At 56.7% G+C, this 24577-nt stretch overlaps 1 protein-coding gene across 3 annotated transcripts; it reads right to left on the bottom strand.

Annotated features, from left to right (window-relative positions):
• Positions 1–453: 453 nt before the first annotated feature.
• Positions 454–24393, bottom strand: LOC148815161 (regulation of nuclear pre-mRNA domain-containing protein 2-like). Of its 3 annotated transcripts, none has more exons than XM_088905153.1 (11): positions 24267–24387; positions 23191–23523; positions 10694–10823; positions 9772–9890; positions 9089–9147; positions 8795–8921; positions 7912–8087; positions 6639–6960; positions 6308–6541; positions 6003–6200; positions 454–5859 (listed from the first exon to the last, which is right to left on the bottom strand). In XM_088905153.1, the coding sequence occupies exons 2-11, from the start codon at positions 23366–23368 to the stop codon at positions 2891–2893; spliced, it is 4512 nt and encodes a 1503-aa protein (XP_088761279.1). In that variant the 5' UTR covers positions 23369–23523; positions 24267–24387; the 3' UTR covers positions 454–2890. The 3 variants fall into 3 exon arrangements, with proteins under 3 accessions (XP_088761279.1, XP_088761281.1, XP_088761278.1); XM_088905155.1 differs by having other exon boundaries at positions 23191–23506; positions 24267–24378; XM_088905152.1 differs by having other exon boundaries at positions 23191–24393.
• Positions 24394–24577: the final 184 nt, after the last annotated feature.

The following is a 24577-nucleotide window of genomic DNA, read 5'->3' as shown; positions in this document are numbered from 1 at the left end:
GGACCAGTGATCTCTGGACTGTAGGGTGACAGTGTGACCCGGCCCAGACTGGACCAGCAATCTCTGGACTGTAGTGCGACAGAATGACCCGGCCCAGACTGGACCAGCGATCTCTGGACTGTAGAGTTACAGTGTGACCCAGCCCAGACTGGACCAGTGATCACTGGACTGTAGGGTGACAGTGTGACCCAGCCCAGACTGGACCAGTGATCTCTGGACTGTAGGGTGACAGAATGACCCAGCCCAGACTGGACCAGTGATCTCTGGACTGTAGGGTTACAGTGCGACCCAGACAGGACCAGCGATCTCTGGCCTGTAGGGTTACAATATAACCCAGCTCAGTCTGGACTGGACCTATACTCACCCTGTACCCTTACACCCCCCAGGCTACTGCATAAAAACCATAATGACAGCAACATGACCCAGATTATGCCTGTAAATAAAGTGCCTTCCTTTTGTTTGAAACTGATTTTATTAATGTCAATACAGCTCCACGTGAAAGAGAAGACTCCCTCCGTCCCTCTGCGTGTGTCGGCTGGCCTGTGTGTGCCCAGCCCGCCGTCCGCGGTCCTAGTGCCTCTGCTCAGACAACTGGCACCACTGCCAGTACTACAGCCCCACAGAGGCACAGGCGGGGCTATATTTCTGCTTGGCTATTTCATGGATAATTAATTATAATGAATACCACGTCACAACAATTAGAATGCCTCACTGCAAAAGAACAGACAAGTAACAATTGGTCACAATCTACAGATATACAACTGCACACATCTCGGTGATCAGAGAGGGAGTCAAAGTTGGGATGTGAACTCTAAAGAGCAAAGTGTAAAATCTGCTAGGAAGAAAATTAAGACTCTGCAGGAAACAAATTCTTAAGATGACGTCAACTCAAGTTTCCCAGTTTTAATCTTGGGGGAGAAAAAAATAATCATGAAACTAAACAGTCGAGAGCAACTGAAAAGTATATTTTTTAAAAAGGTACATTGAGAAAAGGGGAACTCATTTCACACAGTCTAACAGTTTTGAAGAACATTCAAATTGGAGCCCCACCCTCCCCCAAACTTACACACACTCGCCAAGGAAAACAGCCGTCTGATCCACTCCAGGTTTTAGTGTTGGCACAGCACTCTGGCCCACTGCGGGCGTTTACAATGTTGCTCATCACAATCACAGTGCACAGCCGTCTGATCCACTCCAGGTTTTACAGAACAGTCAAGTCTACCAGTGCACAGCCGTCTGATCCACTCCAGGTTTTACAGAACAGTCTACCAGTGCACGGCCGTCTGATCCACTCCAGGTTTTACAGAACAGTCAAGTCTACCAGTGCACGGCTGTCTGATTCAATGCAGGCTATTCCAAACTGCACTGCTGAAGCTGAAACAGTTTAATTTGCACTCTTGTAAGTGCACTGCAATGTGCAAATGGATTCAAAAGGACAGCCCGGGAGCCTCTAATACAGAGGTTCCCATCACAAGACCTCAGGGTCCAGAATCCAGCAGGTTTTCTGTGTCTCTCCCTGACCTGTCAGCGGCTGCAGTCTGTGGAGAAGATGAACTGGTCCAGTCCAGCCTTACTGGGTGATCAGTGTAACAATCTTCCCTAACGAACCTAAGGAGACACAGAAACCCAACTGGATCCAGACTTGGAGCTCCGGTGCCTTGCAGCTGGTGGCAAAACCTGGAGCCTCATTCAGCCTGTTCCCCAGTGTAATCACCCTGAACTCTGGGGGTTCGGGGACCCCAGTTTATCACACCAGCCGGCTGTGCTGAAAGCCTGTGGTTAGTTGCTAAACCAGAGCGAACAAGCTGTTAAAGGGGGCGGGGGGCGGGGGGCTGTGGTCTCCCCCCTGCTTCACAGACACTGGAAACGGGGGCGAGTCGGACCAGCCAGAGTCAGAGTAACTGGTTCATTTTAGTCAGTAAGAGCTCCGAGCCCACAGGGAGAGAAAACCGGACTGCATATACCACCCATGCAGGCTCGTGATGGCTGGCAGTGCCCGTCCGTGTGCCTCTGTGCCTCCACGTGCCCACGCAGCAGTGGAGACACAGGCACAGCAGGAGGAGCGGCCGGCCCCATGAGGATTACCACCTCACAGTGACGGGAGCTGGGGCCCTCCGGCGCCGGGCTGCAGCCCCGCCCTTAATTGCTTAATTGAACCAATCAGTCATGACAAGCCCCGACAGGTCACCTCTACTCCCTGGCCCCAGCAGCAGCGGCCCAGGGTTCGAGCTTACAGCTGCTATACGGCTGGACACGGAGACACGGACAGACCCCCTTGACCTACAGACAGGAAATTCCCGCTCCCAGACTCCCCCATCCCGTTTGTACCACACACACACACACAGACGCGCGCACGGGCGCACACACACAGAGGAAGGAGGAGGAAAACCAGGAAAATGAAAGAGCCGCCTTCTCTTGCTCGTTGTTGTTTTTTTTTTTTAATTTCTTCTGCGGGCGTCTGTTGTTCACATCCTTCCCGCCCCCCGCCCCCACCATCTACCTCTCCGCGTGTTCCCCAGGGGCTTCCCGCCCGAGGCAGGGTGCCGATGACGGAGGAGCCCCCCAGGAGGCCAGGGGAGGGGGGGGGGGGGGGGGGGGTTTCAGGGGGCGGTGGACTCGGGGCGCGACACGAAGCGCCGGTTTGGTCCAGCCCCCCCTGGAGAGCGAGCAGGGGGGGGCGGTCAGGCGGGCAGGCGGGCAGGCCGGGAGGGAGGGAGGGAGGGCACCTCGTCCCGTGCTGTACAGCGATTTACTCGGACACAGAGCAGATTAATCATAATTTGCTTTAAAAACTAGAGAATGTGAGCTTATGTACAGGTACGTCCGCTGGGGGGCAGCGGCACGTTCAGGGGCTCATGCACACCGGCGGGGCGGGTCCGCGGGCTCCGGCTCAGTAGCGGGGCGGCAGGAAAGGCCGCTTGGGGACAAAAAAGGGGTTGCCCCCTCCCCCGCCCCCCGGCCCCCCGAAGGCCGGGTAGGGCCTCTTGCCGCGGAAGGAGGGGTCCCGGTCGTGGAAGTGGGGCGGGGGCGGGCGGTAGTGGCGGGGCTGGAAGTCGGGCCGCGGCCCGCGGAAGAACGGTCTCTGGGGCGCGGCGGGCGGGGCGGGCGGCGCCAGGCGGGCGAGGGACTTGGAGGCCGGGGGCGAGAGGAGGGGCGGGCCAGGGTGGCCGCGCGGGGGCTGGGGGGAGGGGGAGGGGGAGGAGCAGGGCGGGGGGTTCGGGGGCGGGCCCTGCGGCGGCGGCTGCTGCTGCTGCTGCTGCTGCCCCGGGGGCTCGATCGGGGAGCGGGGGGGCAGGCTGGGGGCCGCAGCCCGCGTCGGCGAGGGGGGCTGGGCGGGGATGGAGGAGGAGGAGGAGGAGGAGGAGGAAGAGGAAGAGGAGGGGGGCGGCGGCGGGCTGGGCGCCTCTCTCATCCGTCCCAGGAGAGGCGGGGGCGGCCCTGGGGCGCCGGGGTGATGCAGGGGGGGCCGGGGGGCGAAATGCTCCTTCACGGTCCCGGGGCGGGGGTGCTGGGAAGGGGGCAGGAGAGGGGGAACGCTGGGGGGACCCTCCTGGGCAGGGGAGGGGGGCGGGTGGCGGTGCGGGGGAGGGAACGGCACCCCGGGGGCAGGGGGGGCGCTGGCACTGGTGCCTCCGCCGCCGGTGCTGTTGACCGCCGGCCCCCCGCCCTCCCCCCGCGGCTGGAAGGGGGGCAGCACGCGGTCGACCGGCACCATGACCCCCCCCACCAGCACGGCCGAGGGAGGCCCGCCGGGGGCCTGCGGGGGCATCGCCATGACGAAGTCCCGGGGCGGGGGCGGGGGCTGCGGGATGGGCGGCGGAGGGGGCGGGGGGTGGGAGTTGAAGAAGGCGGCGGGGGGCGGGGGCAGGTCGGGGTAGGGCAGGAGCGAGCGATCCTCGAAGGGGAACTGCCCCGGGACGCCGGGGGGGGCGGAGGAGGGCGGGTGAGGCAGCAGTTGGGGCGGCAGGGGCCCCACGGGGCTGCCCAGGCCCGGTAACTCCGAGGGGGGCGGCGGCTGGCTGGGGGGGGCTGAGAGGGGCATCTGGGAGTGAGAGTGGGGGTGAGGGTGGGCCAGGGCGTGCCCGTCCCGGTAGGGGTCTCCCGGGGCCTCGTACCAGGTGGCTGGCCCTCCTCTCCCGGGCGGGGCGGACTCGCGGGGGTGGCCGTGGCCGCGCACCCCCTTCCCGATGACGCGGATCGACTCCACGGTCTGGATCCTCTCGCCGGACACGCGCCGGTTGCTGTAGCCCAGCGTCTGGATGGGGGCGCCCCTGGCCCCCCCGTCCCCGTCGGGCCGCAGCTCCGCGGAGGCGGACGACACCAGCGTCTCGATGCGGTGGTAGTGCTCCCCCTCGGCCGGCGGCGCGGCCGCCTGGGGGCCCGGGTCCGGGCCGCCCGCCGCCGGGTCCCTCTCCGCCTCGCGCTCCGCCGGCGCCTCCGGCCTGCGGGCGGCGCCCTTCAGCAGCGCCTTGAGCTCCGTGCCGGCGGCGGAAGAAGGGGCGGGCGCCGGAGAAGGGGGCTGTTTTGCGTCCGCCCCCCTGGCCCCCGCCCGTGCGTTCGGCTGCGCCGCCCCGCCCCCTTCGCCGAAGGGGTACCCCTCCTTCGTCCGCTCCCTGGGCTTGTGGGGCGCTGCGGTGAGCGAGTCGGCAGGGGTGGGGGCGGCGGCGGCTGCGTGCGGAGAGCTGGCTGCAGCCGACACAGCCGCCGAGGAGGAGGAGGAGGAGGAGGAGACCCCGCTCTTCCGCCTGTGGTCCTCCGGCGCCCTCCCGCCTCCGCCCGCCGAGGACTTCAGGATGGACTTGGCCGGCTTCTTGTCCAGGTTGAAGAGGGCCGAGGTGGGGGGGCCCCCATAGCCGGGGTACTCGTCTTCTGCCTCCCCGAATCCCGAGGCGTCGCGGGGATAGAACGATCCCGCGGGCAGGGCTTCGGAAAAGTCAGGCTTCTCCCAGGAGTCGCCCCCCCGGTACGCGGTCGGAGACAGGTCGCGGCCCCCCTGGCCGAACGCCTTGTAGGAGGAGGAGGAGGAGGGGGGGGGCAGGGCCGCGGGCGTGGAAGAGCCCGACGAGGAGCAGACGGAGCCGGCTCTCACGGGATTCCCGGCGGCCGGCGCGGACAGCGGGGAGCGCGTGCTGCTGCCGGGGGTGGACGACGACCTGGGGCTCAGGATTTTGGACAGGAGGGACATGGTCTCCACGCCCGCGGGCTTGTCCATCATCTCGTCCTGCGTGGGCGTGGCCCCCCTCTCGTCCCGCACCGGGGTCCCGTCCACGTTGTCCGCGGGCGGGGGCAGGCGCAGGTGCCCGAAGTCCGGGCAGCTGTTGCCCTGAGCGACGGGCAGTGAGGGGCTGCCGGTGCCGCCCGCCGCGCCGCCCAGGATGGGGATGTTGAGGTTCAGCGCGCTGAAGCCAGGGTTGCCCTGCAGGAACTTGTGGATCTTCATCTCCAGGCTGGAGGGAGAAGAGGAGGAGGAGGAAGAGGAGGCGGAGGAAGAGGAGGCGGGGGCCGCCGGCACAGGCGGCTCCCTCTCCCGCTCCTTCGCTCTCTCCCTCTCGGAGTCCCTGGCGCTCCTGTAGCCGCTCCGGGCCGGCAGCTTGTGCTTGGCCGACGCCGAGGGGCCGCTCTTGACCGCGGGGCCGGAGGAGGACAAGGAGGAGGAGGAGGAGGAGGAGGAGGAGGCGGCGGCGGCGTCCGCGGCGGTGGGGGTGGGGGAGCTCTGCGACGGGCCGCTGTGGCCGCGGGGGGCCTGGGCGGCGCCGGCGGGGTGGGGCGGCCGTTCCTTGCCGGAGTTGGGGACCCCGCCCGCGGTCCCCGTGTTGTGAGAGCTGTTCCCTGCCACGCTGTGCAGCAGAGACGACAGGCCTGGGGGGGGGAGGGGGGGGCGGAGGGGAGAGGAGAAAGAGTCCTTAAACGCGGCGCGAGAAACGCAAGACTGGCGGGATTTCAGCAGATCCTCCGAGACCGCAGAGACGGGCAGTCACAGAAGGAGACGGAGACAGACCTACCCTGCAGCCCGGTGGTCTGGCCCTGTGTTTTGGACAGGGCGCTCAGGATGCTCTCGGGGGTGATGTCCACGCGGGACAGGATGCTGGCCAGGGGGTTGGCAGGAGGCCCGGCGGCCGGAGTGGGGGGCTTCAGGACTGCTCCGTGGGGGGTTGGCGTGCCGGGGGTCCCGGGGGAAGGCCTGGACACGGGGCTCACACCTGAGAGAGAGAGGGAGAGGGCAGCTGGCGTCGCAAGGGGCAGGGCGACACTGCCGAGGAGGAGGGAGGGAGGGAGGCCGGCCGGCCGGCCTCAGGGGGCAGCTCACCTGTGCTCTTCATCACGGAGGTGAGGGAGCTGAGGATGGAGCTGATCTTGCCCAGATCCACGTTGGCCAGGTTGACGGGGAGCGGGTGGGACGGAGTCCCAGGGGTGCCGGGGGTCCGCGCGGGGGAAGCGCTCACCGGGGGGGTCACCTGCTTGGCTGCGGGGGCCTCAGAGGCCCGGCTGACCGGGGCTGGACTGGAGTCCGCAGGAGCGGGCTTCTCCCTCCTCTCCTCCACTGCAAAACACGGACAGAGACGCAGCAGTAGTGCCAGCGAACGCACTGCTTCCCCTTCCCCCCTGGCAATCAGCCCGCCGGCGGCCGCCATGCCCACCGATGATGTTGGCGCTCTCCGTCTCCTCCTCCTCGGACAGCTCCATGTCCTGCACGTCCCGGTTGTCTGCGCTGTGGGCGGGGGGGCTGGCGGACGACAGGGGGCTGGCGCCCCCCTCCGGCTCATCCATGGCCTGCCCGTCGATGTCGGGGTCCCCCTCGGTGCGCCCCATGCCGTGGAAGGGGGACTCCGAGCCCGTGGGGGAGGGCGCGTCCTCGCTGGGCGAGGGGATGGGCGAGTCCTCGGGGTCGGGCAGCGACGCCTTCAGCACGTCCAGCTTCCTCTTCAGGTTGTTCACGCGGTTCGCAAACGTCTTGTAGGCCTGGGGGGGGACAAAATCCGACCCGCCACTCAGGAGTGGGGCCAGAGCCGGGGACTCTGGCCACGCTGAGAACCGGCAGGACTGGGACAGCTCCCTCGCGCTGTGCAGCACGATCGTCCCTGTTGCTCTGGGACAGCTCCCTCGCGCTGTGCAGCACGATCGTCCCCGGCGCTCTGGGACAGCTCCCTCGCGCTGTGCAGCGCGATCGTCCCCGGCGCTCTGGGACAGCTCCCTCGCGCTGTGCAGCGCGATCGTCCCCGGCGCTCTGGGACAGCTCCCTCGCGCTGTGCAGCGCGATCGTCCCCGGCGCTCTGGGACAGCTCCCTCGCGCTGTGCAGCGCGATCGTCCCCGGCGCTCTGGGACAGCTCCCTCGCGCTGTGCAGCGCGATCGTCCCCGGCGCTCTGGGACAGCTCCCTCGCGCTGTGCAGCGCGATCGTCCCCGACGCTCTGGGACAGCTCCCTCGCGCTGTGCAGCGCGATCGGGGGGGGGCGGCACGTCCCTATGCTAGCGTGTTGCAGTGCGCAGCGGGCACACAGACCGGCCTGCCTGCCGCTGCGCTCAGGAGCGTGCCGGCCCGGAGCTGTCCCAGAGGGACGGGAACAGGACAGAGCACGCTGCGCGGCGCACGGCGGCGTCTGCGAGAGCCTGGAACCAGAGCCAAGTCCACGGCCGTGCGCTGGCGGCCTCCCTGCACCTCGCCCGCGCAGAGCCCGTCATTCTGCAGGCGCCCTTAAAACCCCCGAGTACGAGCCTGATCCAGCTACAGGATGGGAGCGACACACAGCCTGAGCTCTGTAGGAGAACCGAGTGCGGTTCTGTAAAGATTCGGCTTAAACCTACGCGCCAAGAAAACCTGTTTCTTTCCATAACATCCCACACGGCCCCCCAACTGCTGGAAAATCCCTGTAAAGCTGCAAGAGGCCACCCGGGTCCCAGCCCCAGACTCACATTGGCGACGATCTTGACCTCCTTGTACTGCATCTCGTAGAAGACGTCGGCGTTCTCCAGCGCGTCGATCAGCTTGGGGCCGCTGCACACCTGGGTCTCCAGGAAGGAGACGAACTCCTCCAGCTTCGCGTTGCCGTCCTCAAAGTCCTTGGAGAACTTCTTCCCACCGGCCTTGTCTGCGCAGAGCGGGGGAGGAGGGGGGTGAGCCGGCGAGCAAGACAGACGGACACACAGAAGAGGACAGCTGGCCAGGGGGCCGGGTGGGGAGGTTAACGGAAACATGGAGCACGTCCAGTGTTGAGGAGAGGAGGAGGAGGACGAAGAGAGAGGAGTCCAGTGTTGAGGAGAGGAGGAGGAGGAGGAGAAAGAGAGAGGAGTCCAGTGTTGAGGAGAGGAGGAGGAGAAGAAGAAAGAGAGAGGAGTCCAGTGTTGAGGAGAGGAGGAGGAGGAGGAGGAGGAGAAAGAGAGAGGAGTCCAGTGTTGAGGAGAGGAGGAGGAGGAGAAAGAGAGAGGAGTCCAGTGTTGAGGAGAGGAGGAGGAGGAGAAGAAAGAGAGAGGAGTTCAGTGTTGAGGAGAGGAGGAGGAGGAGAAGAAAGAGAGAGGAGTTCAGTGTTGAGGAGAGGAGGAGGAGAAGAAAGAGAGAGGAGTCCAGTGTTGAGAAGAGGAGGAGGAGGAGGAGAAAGAGAGAGGAGTCCAGTGTTGAGGAGAGGAGGAGGAGGAGGAGGAGAAAGAGAGAGGAGTCCAGTGTTGAGGAGAGGAGGAGGAGGAAGAGAAAGAGAGAGGAGTCCAGTGTTGAGGAGAGGAGGAGGAGGAGAAAGAGAGAGGAGTACAGTGTGAAGACGAGGAGCAGGAGGAAGGGGGGGTCCACGAAACCCGCTCTGACCTTTGAGGCGCTTCAGCGTTTCAGTGCTGCAGACGTCGACCCTGAGCGCCGACAGCTGCTTCTCCTTCAGCTCCACCTCCTCCACCGAGCGCTGGTAGGCCGACAGCTGCTCGATGAATGCCTGGGGCTGCGGGGCGGACAGGCAGGCGGGAGAGAGACAGTCAAGTGCCAGGCAGCCACGCCAGCTCCCCCAGCTGGACAGAGAGAGCTCTGCGCGCCCACAAACTCCGGCAGCTCTCGTGCAGCACGACGCATAAACCCAAACCCAAAGAAATTACAGACAGAGACACTCACCGCAAACTCTGCCACTATCTTCGATTTCAGGGCCGATTTGGGGTTCACTGGAGCTGAAACTAGTTCAGGAAAAACTCATTTTAAATGAGAAGAAAACACAAAATACAAGCTGTCCTGGAGATGTGACACTTCTAGCTCAGCTTCTTGCCCAAGCACTCAAGGAGAGGCCAAGTGCAAGGCTGTTTAACACCAATACGAGGAGGCACTGCTTTACAAAGGTGTGTGTACTGCTGTATCTGTGTAGACCAAAACTGTATGAAACTGTGTTCCAGAAGCAAGAGCGCCACCTACAGGTCCACTGGTGTCAATTACCATAGCAACTTGGATGCCCTTAGGGGCCCAGCTGCTAGCATTGACCAGGACAAGCCCCGTTTAGCAGTACCCATGCAGCTTGCCCTCACTGCTAACTATGGTGCTTAGACGAGTACAAATGCACAATAGGGGTGGGCAGACCCAGCTCTAAGGACAATGGCAGCGTGTATCTTGGTGCCCTCCAGGGGACAGAGGGCATCAACACCCTACAGTGGGCACTGTACTACAGTGGTCATTATTCAGTTGGACTTGTTCCTGGTGGTCTACAGCACAACAGGACAACTGCTTCTGGAGCACCCTGTAGCACACACCTGTACAGAGGTGTTAAACATCTCTTTCTACAACACAAACCCTACCCTGGTAACTCTTACCAGCAGGCTCCTTCTTGACCAGACTGGTCTTCAGCTCGGTGATCAGCTCCTCGGGATACACGTTCCGCTCCTCCCAGATGGAGAAGATCCGCTCCACAGACTTCCGCACCTTGGCATCCCTGCGAGGGAACACTCGCTGACTTAGACAATGCAGCTCTGGTAATCGGAGCATGCAGTGTTGACAAGAAGATACAGAGGAGCTGGACTGAGTGTCTGTACAGTGACTCTACAGCTCTGATGATGATGAAGGAGTGTTCATGTGAAGATACAGAGGAGCTGGACTGAGTGTCTTTACAGTGACTCTACAGCTCTGATGATGATGAAGGAGTGTTCATGTGAAGATACAGAGGAGCTGGACTGGGTGTCTTTACAGTGACTCTACAGCTCTGATGATGATGAAGGAGTGTTCATGTGAAGATACAGAGGAGCTGGACTGAGTGTCTGTACAGTGACTCTCCAGCTCTGATGATGATGAAGGAGTGTTCATGTGAAGATACAGAGGAGCTGGACTGAGTGTCTTTACAGTGACTCTACAGCTCTGATGATGATGAAGGAGTGTTCATGTGAAGATACAGAGGAGCTGGACTGGGTGTCTTCACAGTGACTCTACAGCTCTGATGATGATGAAGGAGTGTTCATGTGAAGATACAGAGGCGCTGGACTGAGTGTCTGTACAGTGACTCTGCAGCTCTGATGATGATGAAGGAGTGTTCATGTGAAGATACAGAGGAGCTGGACTGGGTGTCTTTATATTACTGTCTAGATCACCCAACATGACAAACGGAGTCAGAGTCTTAAACCCAATCAATCTCAGGGTGTGAAGAGAGATATTAAGGAATGAGTGACCTAAGAACTGAGTTGTACTTCAGTCCCAGACAGGGACTCTGGGGTCCTGGGAGCAGAGCGGGCGCAGTGCACTCACTTGACCAGCAGGGCGGCCTCAGGGAGGACCTCAGCGAAGGTGGAGCGGTACACGATGGCATTCTTGCGCTTGCAGTTCTGGATGACATCGTTGGCCAAATAGAATAGGTTCAGTCGGTGCGGAGCGTCAGCTGTGGAGAGAAACAGGAAGACGGGGTTAGAAAAGGCAATCCAGGGTTTTAGACCAGCACCTGTCCACTGGCACCGTGTACAACCACCTCAAGCCCCCTAAATACCACCCAGCTCTAAACCCCAGACCCACACCTGTCCACTGGCACCATGTACAACCAACTCAAGCCCCCTAAATACCACCCAGCTCTGAGCCCCAGAGCAGCACCTGTCCACTGGCACCATGTACAACCAACTCAAGCCCCCTAACTACCACTCAGCTCTGAGCCCCAGAGCAGCACCTGTCCACTGGCACCATGTACAACCACCTCAAGCCCCCTAAATACCACTCAGCTCTGAGCCCCAGAGCAGCACCTGTCCACTGGCACCATGTACAACCAACTCAAGCCCCCTAAATACCACCCAGCTCTGAGCCCCTGTCCCACACCTCCTCTGCCTGCACACACACAAAACAAACTTGCTCTTACTGAGGGGAGTAAGGAGAATTAGACTGTGTTGCAGAAATGTTTTAGCAGTATCTCTTGCAATGCCAGTGAAGCTTACATTGGGTTTGAAGATCTGAGTGGCAGAAGAAGGGCATCACACAGAGACGCAGGCAGCAAGATTAGAGAACAAGACATCCCACACAAGCCCAGAAAAAACACAATGCTATAAAAACAACCTTCACACAACATCTGAAGGGCAGAATGACAAAGTACAGAACCAGTGAGAAGACAGGCTCAGTGACCATAGCCTGGCCACAGAAACTGAACACTGGCAGATCTGGCTGCATAGAGCGGACAGGCTTAGTCCACTATCCAATGACCACAGCCTGGATAGAAACTGGACACAGACAAACAACATGCTGTGCCAGCACAAAGAAGGAGTCAAAGCTGAACTTCTGGACTACTGTAAAAAATATAAAGGAATCAGTCATGTGCGTTTCTCCAAAGTAGGGTAAACACATGCAAAACTACTGATTCCCTGAACACAGTCATCTCTCACAGATTACTTCCTAGCATTGAATTAAGTGCAGTCAAGAAACCCAATTTAGTAAGATAGGAAACCCCTACAAGCACAAAACATGGAACAAAGGAAATCTGAGATTCAGCAAGTTAACTTCTCCCTTTTAAATCAGAAAAACCACAACGTAGGTCACTGAACCAGAGGAGGAAAGGGACAGTGACGCCCAGAGAGGTGACTGTGCCATTTCTACAGAACTAGAAATTAGTGGTTGTCCTTGAACGCCAACCCTGTTCACCGCATATAAGGCCAAACTCCTGAATGTCAATACCTTTATCGTACTGATCGCATGACACTCACTCTTTCTCACTCTGAACTGGACTTCTGAGCAGCCCTCTGGCACAAAGCAGACACACCAGAACCTCTTTGACAAATAACATGTCACACCAGGCTTCAGCCTGCGCGTCCTGGCAGTCCACACTCCCCTGCAGTCGGCAGATCTGTGTCAAGAGTGCAGACTGTATCCTGCCAGGTGGTTTCCCCACAGTCAGACCAGCCTGTGTCACTCTCAGGTGAAAGTACACATTAGATCTGTACTTAATTTTATTTCCATAAGATTTTATTCGTTTTAAACTCAAAGCACTTTGGTTTAGAAAAGACGGTCTTCTTACTCCACTAAATGTCCCAGAAGCATCTTATCTGGGATACTGTCCACACGGGCTGGATTCTCACTGGGTAAAGTGGAGATGCCCGTGCTGACTGCTTTCGTGATGCACTATTCTGAAGCACAGCCACAGGCCGTGCTGTTTTATAAAATATCCATTCAACAAGCACAACAATACTGCTAAAAAGGAACACAGGGGATCTATGTGCAACGCCTTTAAGAGGACAGTAAAATAGGGATGTTAAGGAGGGAATTATTTCCCATAAGAAATAACTGCACTAGGATTTTATGAGGACTGGGAGCATGTAAAGATTACCCAGAGGCTCAAATGCAATTTATTTTATCCTAACAATCAGTGTCTTTCAACAGGAGGAGAGACAAGGACGTGACAACAATTTTACACTAGTATACAGTCACAGCGTCTGTGCGTAAACCGAATGATTACTGAGTTTAGGGGTGTTATCCTGGCCTCCTAATAATGCCCATCTCTGAGCTGGCTTCATCACTCCGAGAGCAATGTGTGGGGAGCATACTGGTGCACTCTGGCCATCGCATCATCCAGGTGGGGCTGCACACTGGTGGAGGGGAGTCCCTACTGCCTGTAAAGCACTGTGAGTGGAATATCCAGAAAAGTACTATGTAAGTACAAGCAATTATTAGTAGTAGTAGTAGTAGTAGTAGTAGTAGTAGTAGTATCTCATTACAATGAGCACTTTTAATTTAATTTAAAAGTTCAAAACCTTTTAGAAACAGAATTTCAAAACTAAAACATGAGAGCTTGAACAACATTTTTAAACATTTGTTTAAACAGGCTTAACATTTGAATAAATTTTAACATGCAGTGTATCGCATACATATAGCACACATGAAGACGAAAGCAACAGGAAAATTTCAATTTAACTTTTCTCTTTATAAAAGTGTTATACAGAAAAATACTGTATGAAATACTCTTATGGAGTATAACATGGTTACTTTAATATAGTACTACATAAAGTTACATTAAATACTGTACATATGATAAACAGGAAGATCTTATGCTATATAGAGTAAAGTTAGTTATTTTTAACTTATCTAGCTTGTGCTTCTCTGTTTCTGTGAATGTCTTTGTCAGAGCACAGAGGTGCTCAGAACAAGTCAAGTCAGGGCACAGATGTATGGGTAATTTCAGCTTCTCTTCTAACACCCATACAAAAGAACACAACAATAAACATTTCTATAACACAAAGCTGTTTTGCAATGATTTTACTAGAAATCTGCTGTTTCTACGGTCAGTTAATGTCAAGTCGGGGTATCTGTATCTGTCTGTACACACAGACCCCTGTACATCAGTGCAGGGAGTGTCAGGGAGTGGGAGTCACAGCCTATATTCGATCACCAGCCAACTTCAGGAAACACGGAGGTAGGGCCATTTTCTTTCTTTCTATATTTCAACAGATGTGATCAATGTCACTGCGTTTTACACCCATTTTGAACAAAACTGCAGGAGCACCTCAGCTGATCAGCAGAGGTGTGAAGGCAGTTCAGGACAGTTAAAGTAAGGAAAAGCGCAGGTGCAGCGCAGGTGGAAAGAGTCTTGTGCCGATCTGTTTTGTGATATTTTTAACTTGTCCTTAAAGTTATGAATCGTCCCCTTTCTGAGGAAGAAATCTACTATTATTCCCATTCCAAAAAAACTGCTTGGCTAACAACCGCTACCGCTGGCGCCGAGACTCTCAGAGAAGTTCAATTTCAAGTCACTTGATAAGACTGGGGCCCTGCACCCCCTCACAAACAGGTCTCCCCGGGTCAGGCTGGGGTCCGATACTCACCGGACCCCCACAGCGCTGCGTCCTGCCCCCCTTTCCCTCTCAAACACAGACGATTGCAAGAGCAAACACACAGAAGCCTCAGGAAGACTGCTGATAACACAGCCCCGGGCAGCTTATTACAGGGAAACTACAAGGGCATTTTTATATTTGGGGGTTAGAAAGCATCAGAAAGAATCAGCATTGATGAGCGCTTTTCAAACCACAATAAAAAGAAAATACACACAGTAACTTGTAAAACCTCCAGTTCCAGCACACTGGTGGTGGTGGAGGGGATCCCCGTTACCTGTAAAGCGCTGTGAGTGGAGTGTCCAGAAAAGCGCCATATAAGTGTAAGCAATTATTAATTTCCATCACAAAATTAACAAAATGTCCAGGTCTGCGCAGCGCCATGTGCTGCGATCCAGAACGAGTCGACGTGAAGCTATGTCATTGTAAAGAAGCAGGCTTGCGAACGCATCTCTTTTAACCCAACAGAAAGACTGCTCTCAACATCGAGGCCGTTTCGCTGACAAATACAACTTGCGTGTTAACTCGGCATGCAGATCGTGTCGGAAACGTTCTGTGGTGGAACTGTCTGCTGCACAACCTGTACTTTTATCCTCTCGCACATCACATTAGCCATCACAGAGTTCATCATTTTGTCTAGTTTTTCTAGAACGTCCACGAATGTATTCTGTTACCGAGATTTAATAACCAGTCTTTGCAACTGGGACTGCAGCTTCAAACACCCAGAAAATCATCAGAGACCCACTCTTAAATGATTTGACTAAACAGCGCGATAAGTTTTCTTTGAAGTCTAATGTCTTGCAGAGAACCTCAACAGCCCTCCAAGCTGCTGTAATTAAGCTGATAAAGCATGAGAAGAAAAGAGGATACCCCACCCATGTTATCGACAGGGCCCTCTTCTGAGCCACAGACAGCCCTTGGATCATAAACTCAATCAGGAACTCCCGGCCTCACAACCGCATTCCATCGGTGCCTCCCTACCAGACCATTAACGACAACTTGCCCATCTTACAGGACGATCCCTACACTGGTACCCTCTTTTCTGACCACCCCATCTTCTCACATAGCCAGCCACCTATTCTGCGTAACCTTCTTGTCCACAGCTCCCTTGACCGCCCTCAGAATCATCCCCACCAGGCATGTTCCCCAGCAACAGAACCAGCTGCATAACCTGTAAATGTACAGGATATCCGATACCAGGCTCATTCATGGCCCCTCTGGACAATTCTGGATCACGCAGATGACATCTTGTACCTCCAGCAACCTCATTTACTGCATCTCTCGCTGCAGATGTTCAGCTATTTACGATTGTGAGACAGGACGGAGACTGGAAGACCCTTTCAGGGAATATGTCAGAGCTGTGAGGATCAAACTTCTCTCCAAACACAGTCTCTCATTTCACCTCAGTCACATCAATCTCTCTGTCTGCGTCCTCACAGAGGGGTTTCAGAACTCCTCTTGCAGGAAGACATCCAAAACCAATATGATCCTAAACACCAGGATCACACCTTCCCCCTTCTCTCAATGACAGACTCGTTCCCTTCTAATCCTCTCTATTCGTTTGCGGGTTTTGACCTCGCACCTCTCTTCACCCGTCTCAGCTTCACACCACCTGAGTGTCCACTCTGCTTCTCTCCTGCTCCCTCCTCCTCTCCACTCCCGGCTTCTGTCCTCTGCTGCTTCATCAACTGCTGGCTTTCCTCTCTCCCTCACACCTGAAGAAGACTTCACAGTAACAACAGCTACTTTTTACTTTTTATTACTTCAGTATCGCTACAAGATGATACTTTTGTGCTTCAGCAGTTTTCTGGAAGGAAAAAACTTTTACCGAGTTCCTTGAGCAAAAATACCATTACTTTCAAAACTTTCAAAAACTTTCAAAAAAGTTACAATTTAACACTTATTACAAACTGTGTGTCATGTTGACCACTCCAAACACCACTAATCTGGACAGCGTACTGGCCCAGTCACCTAACCACTGACCAAACACCGTTAATCTGGACAGTGTACAGGCCCAGTCACCTGACCACTGACCAAACACCGTTAATCTGGACAGTGTACAGGCCCAGTCACCTGACCACTGACCAAACACTGTTAATCTGGACAGTGTACAGGCCCAGTCACCTGACCACTGACCAAACACCGTTAATCTGGCCAGTGTACAGGCCCAGTCACCTGACCACTGACCAAACACTGTTAATCTGGACAGCGCACAGGGCCTATCACACTGACCACTGACCACTGACCACTGACCAAACACAGTTAATCTGGACAGCACACAGGCCCTATCACACTGACCACTGACCAAACACAGTTAATCTGGACAGCACACAGGCCCTATCACACTGACCACTGACCAAACACAGTTAATCTGGACAGCATACAGGCCCAGTCACACTGAGCACTGACCACTGACCAAACACAGCTAAACTGGTCAGCGTACAGGCCCAGTCCCATTGACCACTGACCATACACCAAACACCATTAATCTGGACAGCACACAGGCCCTATCACACTGACCACTGGCCAAACACAGTTAATCTGGACAGCATACAGGCCCAGTCACACTGAGCACTGACCACTGACCAAACACAGCTAAACCGGTCAGCGTACAGGCCCAGTCACACTGACCAAACACAGCTAAACTGGTCAGCGTACAGGCCCAGTCCCATTGACCACTGACCACACACCAAACACCATTAATCTGGACAGTGTACAGATCCTGTGATACTGACCACTGACCACACTCCAAAGACAGTCCATCTGGACTGCGTACAGATGAACGCCTGGGCTAGGTCAGACGACAGAATCAATCACATTACTCTGCCTCACGCTTCACTAAGAAATTCCCACAAATTCCCCGAGAGCTGGGAAATGAAAGTGAAACCACCTTCCTGTGTCAGTGAGGGAGACGTCCCGCCCCCACAGCACGTGACCGAGCCTGACAGCCCTGCACCAGGCCAGCCAGCTGCGCTGGAGCCTTCACTCAGAGGCACAGAGGTGTAGCAGGGAGCCCAGAGACCAAGCCCTCAGCCCCCAGAGGCGGACGTCTCTTCAGCCCACGGCTGCTGGGCTTTCCTGGTGGAGCTCTCCCACTGCCTTCCGGCCCAGGGCAAACTGGGCCCACTGCGCGCCTGGCTTGACCCGGTACACGACTGCCACCAGTCTGCAACAAGCCTCCCAGCACACAGAGACTGCCGCCCTGCAGCGGGGAGGCTAGACACCCACATTCTCAGTGTGCTGAGTTCTCGACACTTTCCAAAATCACACAGATCTACCCAAGATGAGGGAGGATGCTTGAAATCTACTACTCTGTGATCCCTACACCTGAAGAAAGCTCCAGGCGCACTGTAAAAACCTGGAGCGGATGAGAGCATCGCCAGTCAGACTTCCACAGGCACACTGTTTAAACCTGGAGCGGATCAGAGCATTGCCAGTAACACTTCTGCAGGCACACTGTTTAAACCTGGAGCGGATCAGAGCATCGCCAGTAACACTCCTGCAGGCACACTGTTTAAACCTGGAGCGGATCAGAGCATCGTCAGTAACACTCCTGCAGGCACACTGTTTAAACCTGGAGCGGATCAGAGCATCACCAGTAACACTCCTGCAGGCACACTGTTTAAACCTGGAGCGGATCAGAGCATCGTCAGTAACACTCCTGCAGGCACACTGTTTAAACCTGGAGGGGATCAGAGCATCGCCAGTAATACTCCTGCAGGCACACTGTTTAAACCTGGAGCGGATCAGAGCATCGCCAGTAACACTCCTGCAGGCACACTGTTTAAACCTGGAGCGGATCAGAGCATCGGCAGTAACACTCCTGCAGGCACACTGTTTAAACCTGGAGCGGATCAGAGCATCGGCAGTAACACTCCTGCAGGCACACTGTTTAAACCTGGAGCGGATCAGAGCATCGGCAGTAACACTCCTGCAGGCACACTGTTTAAACCTGGAGCGGATCAGAGCATCGGCAGTAACACTCCTGCAGGCACACTGTTTAAACCTGGAGCGGATCAGAGCATCGCCAGTAACACTCCTGCAGGCACACTGTTTAAACCTGGAGCGGATCAGAGCATCGCCAGTAACACTCCTGCAGGCACACTGTTTAAACCTGGAGCGGATCAGAGCATCGTCAGTAACACTCCTGCAGGCACACTGTTTAAACCTGGAGCGGATCAGAGCATCGCCAGTAACACTCCTGCAGGCACACTGTTTAAACCTGGAGCGGATCAGAGCATCGCCAGTAACACTCCTGCAGGCACACTGTTTAAACCTGGAGCGGATCAGCCTGCTGTGCACTGCAGGGGTAGGCCTACTGTCCTGCAGGGAGAGTGACAGCTTCAGGTTCGTGGCCAGTGTCAGATGCTCTGCAGGAACACCTCTCACTCCTGAAGAGTGAAAAACCAGGAAAAAGGCAGGAAAAACCCAAGCGTGATGACACTGCGCAGCCCTGCGCTCACCCCCCAGCCAAGCAAAACAGTGAGAACCTAACCTGCCCTGCCTCTTGCCTGAGCTCTCACCACCAGGACAGGGCTTCTGAAACCATTCTGCCACCCTGTCGGAGCTATAGGTCTGACCAGAGGTTGGTCGACAGCAACCTGTCCGAGAAACATCAACCTCAGCCCAAGCGATTACCAACACCCCTTCATTATCACGCCATGAGTCCCTGTGATCTGTGCATCCGCTTCACTCAGAAATCCCAGGGAAATCCCGGACACCGGCTCAGCCCGCTCCACTCTTCACAAACTGCACTTCCTTCCTCCTGCCCGCGGCTCCCAGCCGAGCCGCTCCGTCCAGTTCACTTTATTTGTCAGTGCAGTGAAATGGTATTTGCATGCATGCTCCAGTACAAAGACAATAAGGAAACACCACACTGAAACACAGAACAGCAGCAGCAACAACAAGAAAGTTAAACAATAAACAGCGCAAATGAAAGTCCGCACAAGCGGTGTGCGAGAAGGAAACAGAGTGAGCCGGTGGTAGAGGTCTGACAGCGGGCTCTGAATCTGGAGGTACGTGCCTTTATGCTCCCGTGACACGTACCAGGGCTGGGGAGAGAAAGGTAAGGAGCCAGATAAACACAGCCTTCCCACCCTCAGGGACCCCCAAGCCCACCCCCTGCAGTTCTCACAGGCACCTGCAAACACTCAGCTAGCGCAGGTCTGGGAGGCTTCTCCCACATCACCTCCACAGAGTGAGGAAACCAACCCAGTGATTATAGACCCACAGCTCATGGTACTGGGAATGACTACAATGACTAAACTCCAGGATCATCTACACGGAAACAGTATTACTCTCCGGTTTGTAACACACTCACAGTACTGGGAATGATTACAATGACTCAACTCCAGGATCATCTACACGGAAACAGTATTACTCTCCGGTTTCTAACACACTCACAGTACTGGGAATGATTATAATGACTCAACTCCAGGATCACCTTCATGGAAACAGTATTCCTCTCCAGTTTCTAACACACTCACAGTACTGGGAATGACTACAATGACTCAACTCCAGGATCACCTTCATGGAAACAGTATTCCTCTCCAGTTTCTAACACACTCACAGTACTGGGAATGATTATAATGACTCAACTCCAGGATCACCTTCATGGAAACAGTATTCCTCTCCGGTTTCTAACACACTCACAGTACTGGGAATGACTACAATGACTCAACTCCAGGATCACCTTCATGGAAACAGTATTCCTCTCCAGTTTCTAACATACTCACAGTACTGGGAATGATTACAATGACTCAACTCCAGGATCACCTTCATGGAAACAGTATTCCTCTCCGGTTTCTAACACACTCACAGTACTGGGAATGATTACAATGACTCAACTCCAGGATCACCTATATGTATACAGTATCCTAGGAAATACGGTAACTCCTTGTCATATACAAGCTTCACAAACCCGCTCGTAAGGTGAAAACGAATAGGAGATAAACTAAACTCCCATTTCTCCCCGTGTTATAATCTGTGATTGGTCTGAGAACTCAAAAACGTTCCTTCAAACACCCAGATGTCACCCCGATACAGCACTGAACATGAAAACAATCCACTACCAGCCCAGCGCATTTAGAATCCAGTACTGCAGATACATCCTTACTCTGGTGAGCAAACACACAAACATTAGGCACTATCCTCCAATGCACACACCTAACACACAAGTCTTGATTAGAAAATAAGTTAAAAGAAGAATCTTGGAGATGCTTTACAACAGCCCAGCTCGTTCGAGTGAAAGAATCTGCTTGCTCAATTAAAATACATCTTGTGTATAGGAAGACCCGTACAGCGGTCGCTTGAATGAACTGAGAAAAGGTAGGTCCTGCCTGACCAAGCACCCACAGTAACGGACATACGCTGGGCATGTGCGTGATCAGATTCTCAGACGGCTTTCCAGAACGTCGCTCAGAAATAATTCCTGCACGCACGGGGAGGTGCGTGGCTCTGAAATTTTAAAAAAAGAGTACAGCGTCAAACTGGAGTGGTGTAGCTGATGGAGCACCATGACAACCTGCAGGGCCGCTGCTCTTCCAGACTTCTGTCAGTCCAGGCTCTGGGACAGCCAGCGGCCGGCACTGGGAGAAGACGCCAGATCAGCAAAACACCGCAGGAGCCGCAGATGAGATTTAATAAGAAAAGAGTCGGACCACAATCCCAGACTGGGCCAACAGCCTGGCAGGTGAGGTTCCACACAGACCAGTGCCGGGCTCTGCAGGCAGGAAGAGGGAATCTCCGGGCTCAAGCGGGCTGCTTCTGACGAAGACTGGTCCCGTCTGTTACAGCGTCTACACCAGCAGTCGGCCACCTACAGCACCGGCACCCAGAGGGGCTTTTAACAGCACGGGCGAGGAGAGCAGCGCATGCAGTAAACATCTTTCAGAAACCAAGCTAAAAAAGTGCGCCGGGCTGTGCTGTAATTCTCCACAGCACGCCACCCAAGGAGAGCAAGACAATTCACTTGGTTTCTTTGTTAACGGGGGGGCAGCCTGCTGCTCTCACAGGAAGGCTCGCAGCCGCACAGGCGAACTTTCTGCAGGGCGCGGCGGTGGCCAAGAAAGCCGATGAGACGCTGGCTCGCTCCAGCCCTTCGGAGGAGGTGAAAGAGGAGCTGCTCGAGCAACGGACCGTGCAGCTCGGGGCGCGGCGCGGAGCCGACATCACCACGCGAACGAGCGCGCTCGCCCTCCGTCCGCAGGGTGCCGATCGGACCGGCAGGGGGCTTTCCCAAACATCGAAGCCGTTTCTTCGCGGGAGACGGACGCCTCAGCCGGCCGCTTCTTCCAACATCTTAAAGAACGAGCCATGTTCCAAAGTTTGGAGTCTACCTGCGAGAAACGGCAGGATTTCCAACGTTTTGGCCCGATGTTTTCTTTCCGGTTAAACCTGACGGCTTTGCTACCAGCAATACAGATATTTCCCCAACAAGGATCACACTCAACGGTAAGAGGCGCATTTAAATGTATTAATCTTAACATATAACAGCCAAAATTCAGGTTTTATTCATCAGAAGCAGAGCTATTACCGACATAAATAAAAGTGTGAATGCCAACTCCCACTGGGTCAGATAACCTGGGGAAGGTTTGGAATGGAGAACAGGCAGCGATTCTTTAGCCAAAGAGTTGTGGGAGAGTGGAACAAGCTGCCTAGCCGATACCCTGGTGTTCCTGAAGACAGCTGGGTGAGATCCAGGGATCCAGGTTTGTAAGCTGCCTCCTGTTGTGTCCGCTCCTCCTGGGAGCGAACTGAGCACGGCTGGACCCAAACGGACCGGGCCGGTCCTGGCCAGACCCGGGAAGGCAGCTGGCGCGCTATGGCCAGGGTCTACAGAACAGGATTCCCAGCACACCTTGCAGCACAGGACCCAAGACCCACCGCAAGGCCCCCCGATAGGGCACTTCAGCAGCCACCCACAAACGCCCTGTGCGCCCCAGGGCCTCCCAGGGCCATGAGCACAGCACCTCCGAGAGCAACACTGCAGGACCCCCACCAGGGAGACACAGAGGGGCCATAGGCTGGCCCCCCCCACCACCAGAGAGACACACACAGGGGGGCCACAGGCCTCCCCCCCCCACCACCAGAGAGACACACACAGGGGGGCCACAGGCCGACCCCCCCAACCAGAGAGTCACACACAGGGGGGCCACAGGCCAGCCCCCCAGAGAGACACACAGGGGGGCCACAGGCCACAGTCCAGCCCCCCGGAGAGACACACAGGGGGGCCACAGCAGGCCACAGGCCGGCCCCCCCAACCAGAGAGTCACACACAGGTGGGCCACAGGCCACAGGCCAGCCCCCCAGAGAGACACACAGGGGGGCCACAGGCCACAGGCCAGCCCCCCAGAGAGACACACAGGGGGGCCACAGGCCACAGGCCACAGGCCACAGGCCAGCCCCCCGGAGAGACACACAGGGGGGCCACAGGCCACAGGCCAGCCCCCCAGAGAGACACACAGGGGGGCCACAGCAGGCCACAGGCCAGCCCCCCGGAGAGACACACAGGGGGGCCACAGCAGGCCACAGGCCAGCCCCCCGGAGAGACACACAGGGGGGCCACAGCAGGCCGCAGGCCAGCCCCCCGGAGAGACACACAGGGGGGCCACAGCAGGCCGCAGGCCAGCCCCCCGGAGAGACACACAGGGGGGCCACAGGCCACAGGCCGGCCCCCCGGAGAGACACACAGGGGGGCCACAGGCCACAGGCCGGCCCCCCGGAGAGACACTTTCCAACAGCTATTTCACCTCCCCAGCACACCTGAGCGGGCGGGGGGCTCCTCAATGACACCGCACTGCTGCTGCAGAATCCCACCCCAGCCCAGACACAGCGCCAGGCCTGTGCGCACACAGCTCCCGGCCCAGCGCCCGTCCCGCAGACACGCTCGCCGATGGAGAAGCGGGGGACACCGCATTATATAACCCCGGCCAGCCGCGGGATACTCACATTTCCGCAGCCACTTCATCCAGTAGCGCACGATGACGGCGTTGTGCTTCTTGTTCTCGATGCACCAGGTCGACAGGCTCTGGATGGACTCCATGGTGTTGGAGACGCCCTGGAACTTGCGGTCCAGCGAAGACTCCAAAGCCGAGGAGCCCCGGCCGCTGCCTCCGCCAGCCGCCATCTTTCTCGCACTCAGTCGGCCAGGCTGCTCGGGAGCGCGCTCGGCCGTGGGCGGCGGGAACGCGCGCTTCACCCGGTCACAGCGCCGCCGAACGGGGACGCGCGCCCTCTCTCCGCCAGTGGGGGGGCGAGCCTATGCCTGTTTGTGTCGTTTTTCTCCCCCCCCCCCCAAAAAAAAAGAAAAGAGAGAGAGCGGCCTGAGTCCGAGCGGTTCCTAATGAGTCCCGCACGGCGGTGGGCCCGTTCCCGGCGCTCAGGGCTCCGGCAGGACGGCGCTCTCGCCGGAACCGAGCGGTCGGTCGAAGCGGGGTCTTTCCCGCGCGCGGCCGGGTCGCCGTGGACTCGAGCCGTTTGTTGTTGTTTTTTTTTTTGAACAGTCTCGGTCCACCCGCTCGTGCGTCACAGAACGCGCCCGATACAAGTTCTGACGACTGAACTGCAGCGCGAGGCTGACAACGCCGCACGTGTCTCCACTTTATACCCTAAAGAGCGACACGGCCCCTCGCTGCCCACATCACCAGCTACGGATCCAGCCGATATCCTGGGCCGGCGGCGGCGGCGGGAGGGAGCCGGGCCACACGAGCCCGTCCCGCACCACGAGCCCCCCTGCCCGTCCTCGAGCCCAACCGTCACCTCTCGCTCTCCTACGGACGTCACCGAGCGCTGAGCGCGTGTGACAGACGCCGCCTCAGCGCGTCGGCTTGTTTCTTTAAAACGCTGTTAAATGTTTTTTTTTTTAATGGGGTTAAGAGTCACTCAGAGAAAAGACAAGACTCCACGGAGAGACCTCCGAGTTCGCTTAAGGAACCCAAAACAATGCAGCCATGGTCTACTGTACAGATAAGATCGCTACACCAGTTCTCTCTCGATTTATTTGGCATTTTTTTTTATTTTATTACCGATTCTTTGCTACGACTCAACGCTCTTACTCCTCCGTAAGTTTATTTTGCTGTGTCTCGCGTTTGAGGCGGCAGACCAAGTTCCACATCCCAAACAACACGGCTCTCCGCCACCTTGAGCACTTTCCCTCTCGGCGCCGGGCGCGCGCGCGCGTCCCCGCTGGCTCGGCGGCGCCATTCCGGGAGAGAAGCGGGGGGGGCCGTTCAGACTTGTCAGCTTCTCTGGAGACATCGTTTGGCTAGCCCCCTCAAATACAGGTTTCCTATTATAAAAGAGAAAAATAACAACACACCTAGGCTTTATTAGTATT

The sequence above is a fragment of the Atractosteus spatula genome, chromosome 25, assembly GCF_055471065.1.
Source record: "Atractosteus spatula isolate fAtrSpa1 chromosome 25, fAtrSpa1.hap1, whole genome shotgun sequence".
Taxonomy (NCBI): domain Eukaryota; kingdom Metazoa; phylum Chordata; class Actinopteri; order Semionotiformes; family Lepisosteidae; genus Atractosteus; species Atractosteus spatula.
The sequence above is the reverse complement of the archived record's forward strand: the minus strand, read 5'-3'. Positions and strand labels throughout refer to the sequence as shown.

Bases quoted from the DNA above. Each gene is read 5' to 3' on its own strand.
- LOC148815161 (XM_088905152.1), bottom strand. From the start codon at position 23,368: ATGGCGGCTGGCGGAGGCAGCGGCCGGGGCTCCTCGGCTTTGGAGTCT. The intron at 9,891-10,693 runs GTGAGTGCACTG...GTTCCCTCGCAG, and splicing joins GAGGCCGCCCTGCTGGTCAA to GGATGCCAAGGTGCGGAAGT. The intron at 9,148-9,771 runs GTAAGAGTTACC...TTCCTGAACTAG, and splicing joins GGTCAAGAAGGAGCCTGCTG to TTTCAGCTCCAGTGAACCCC.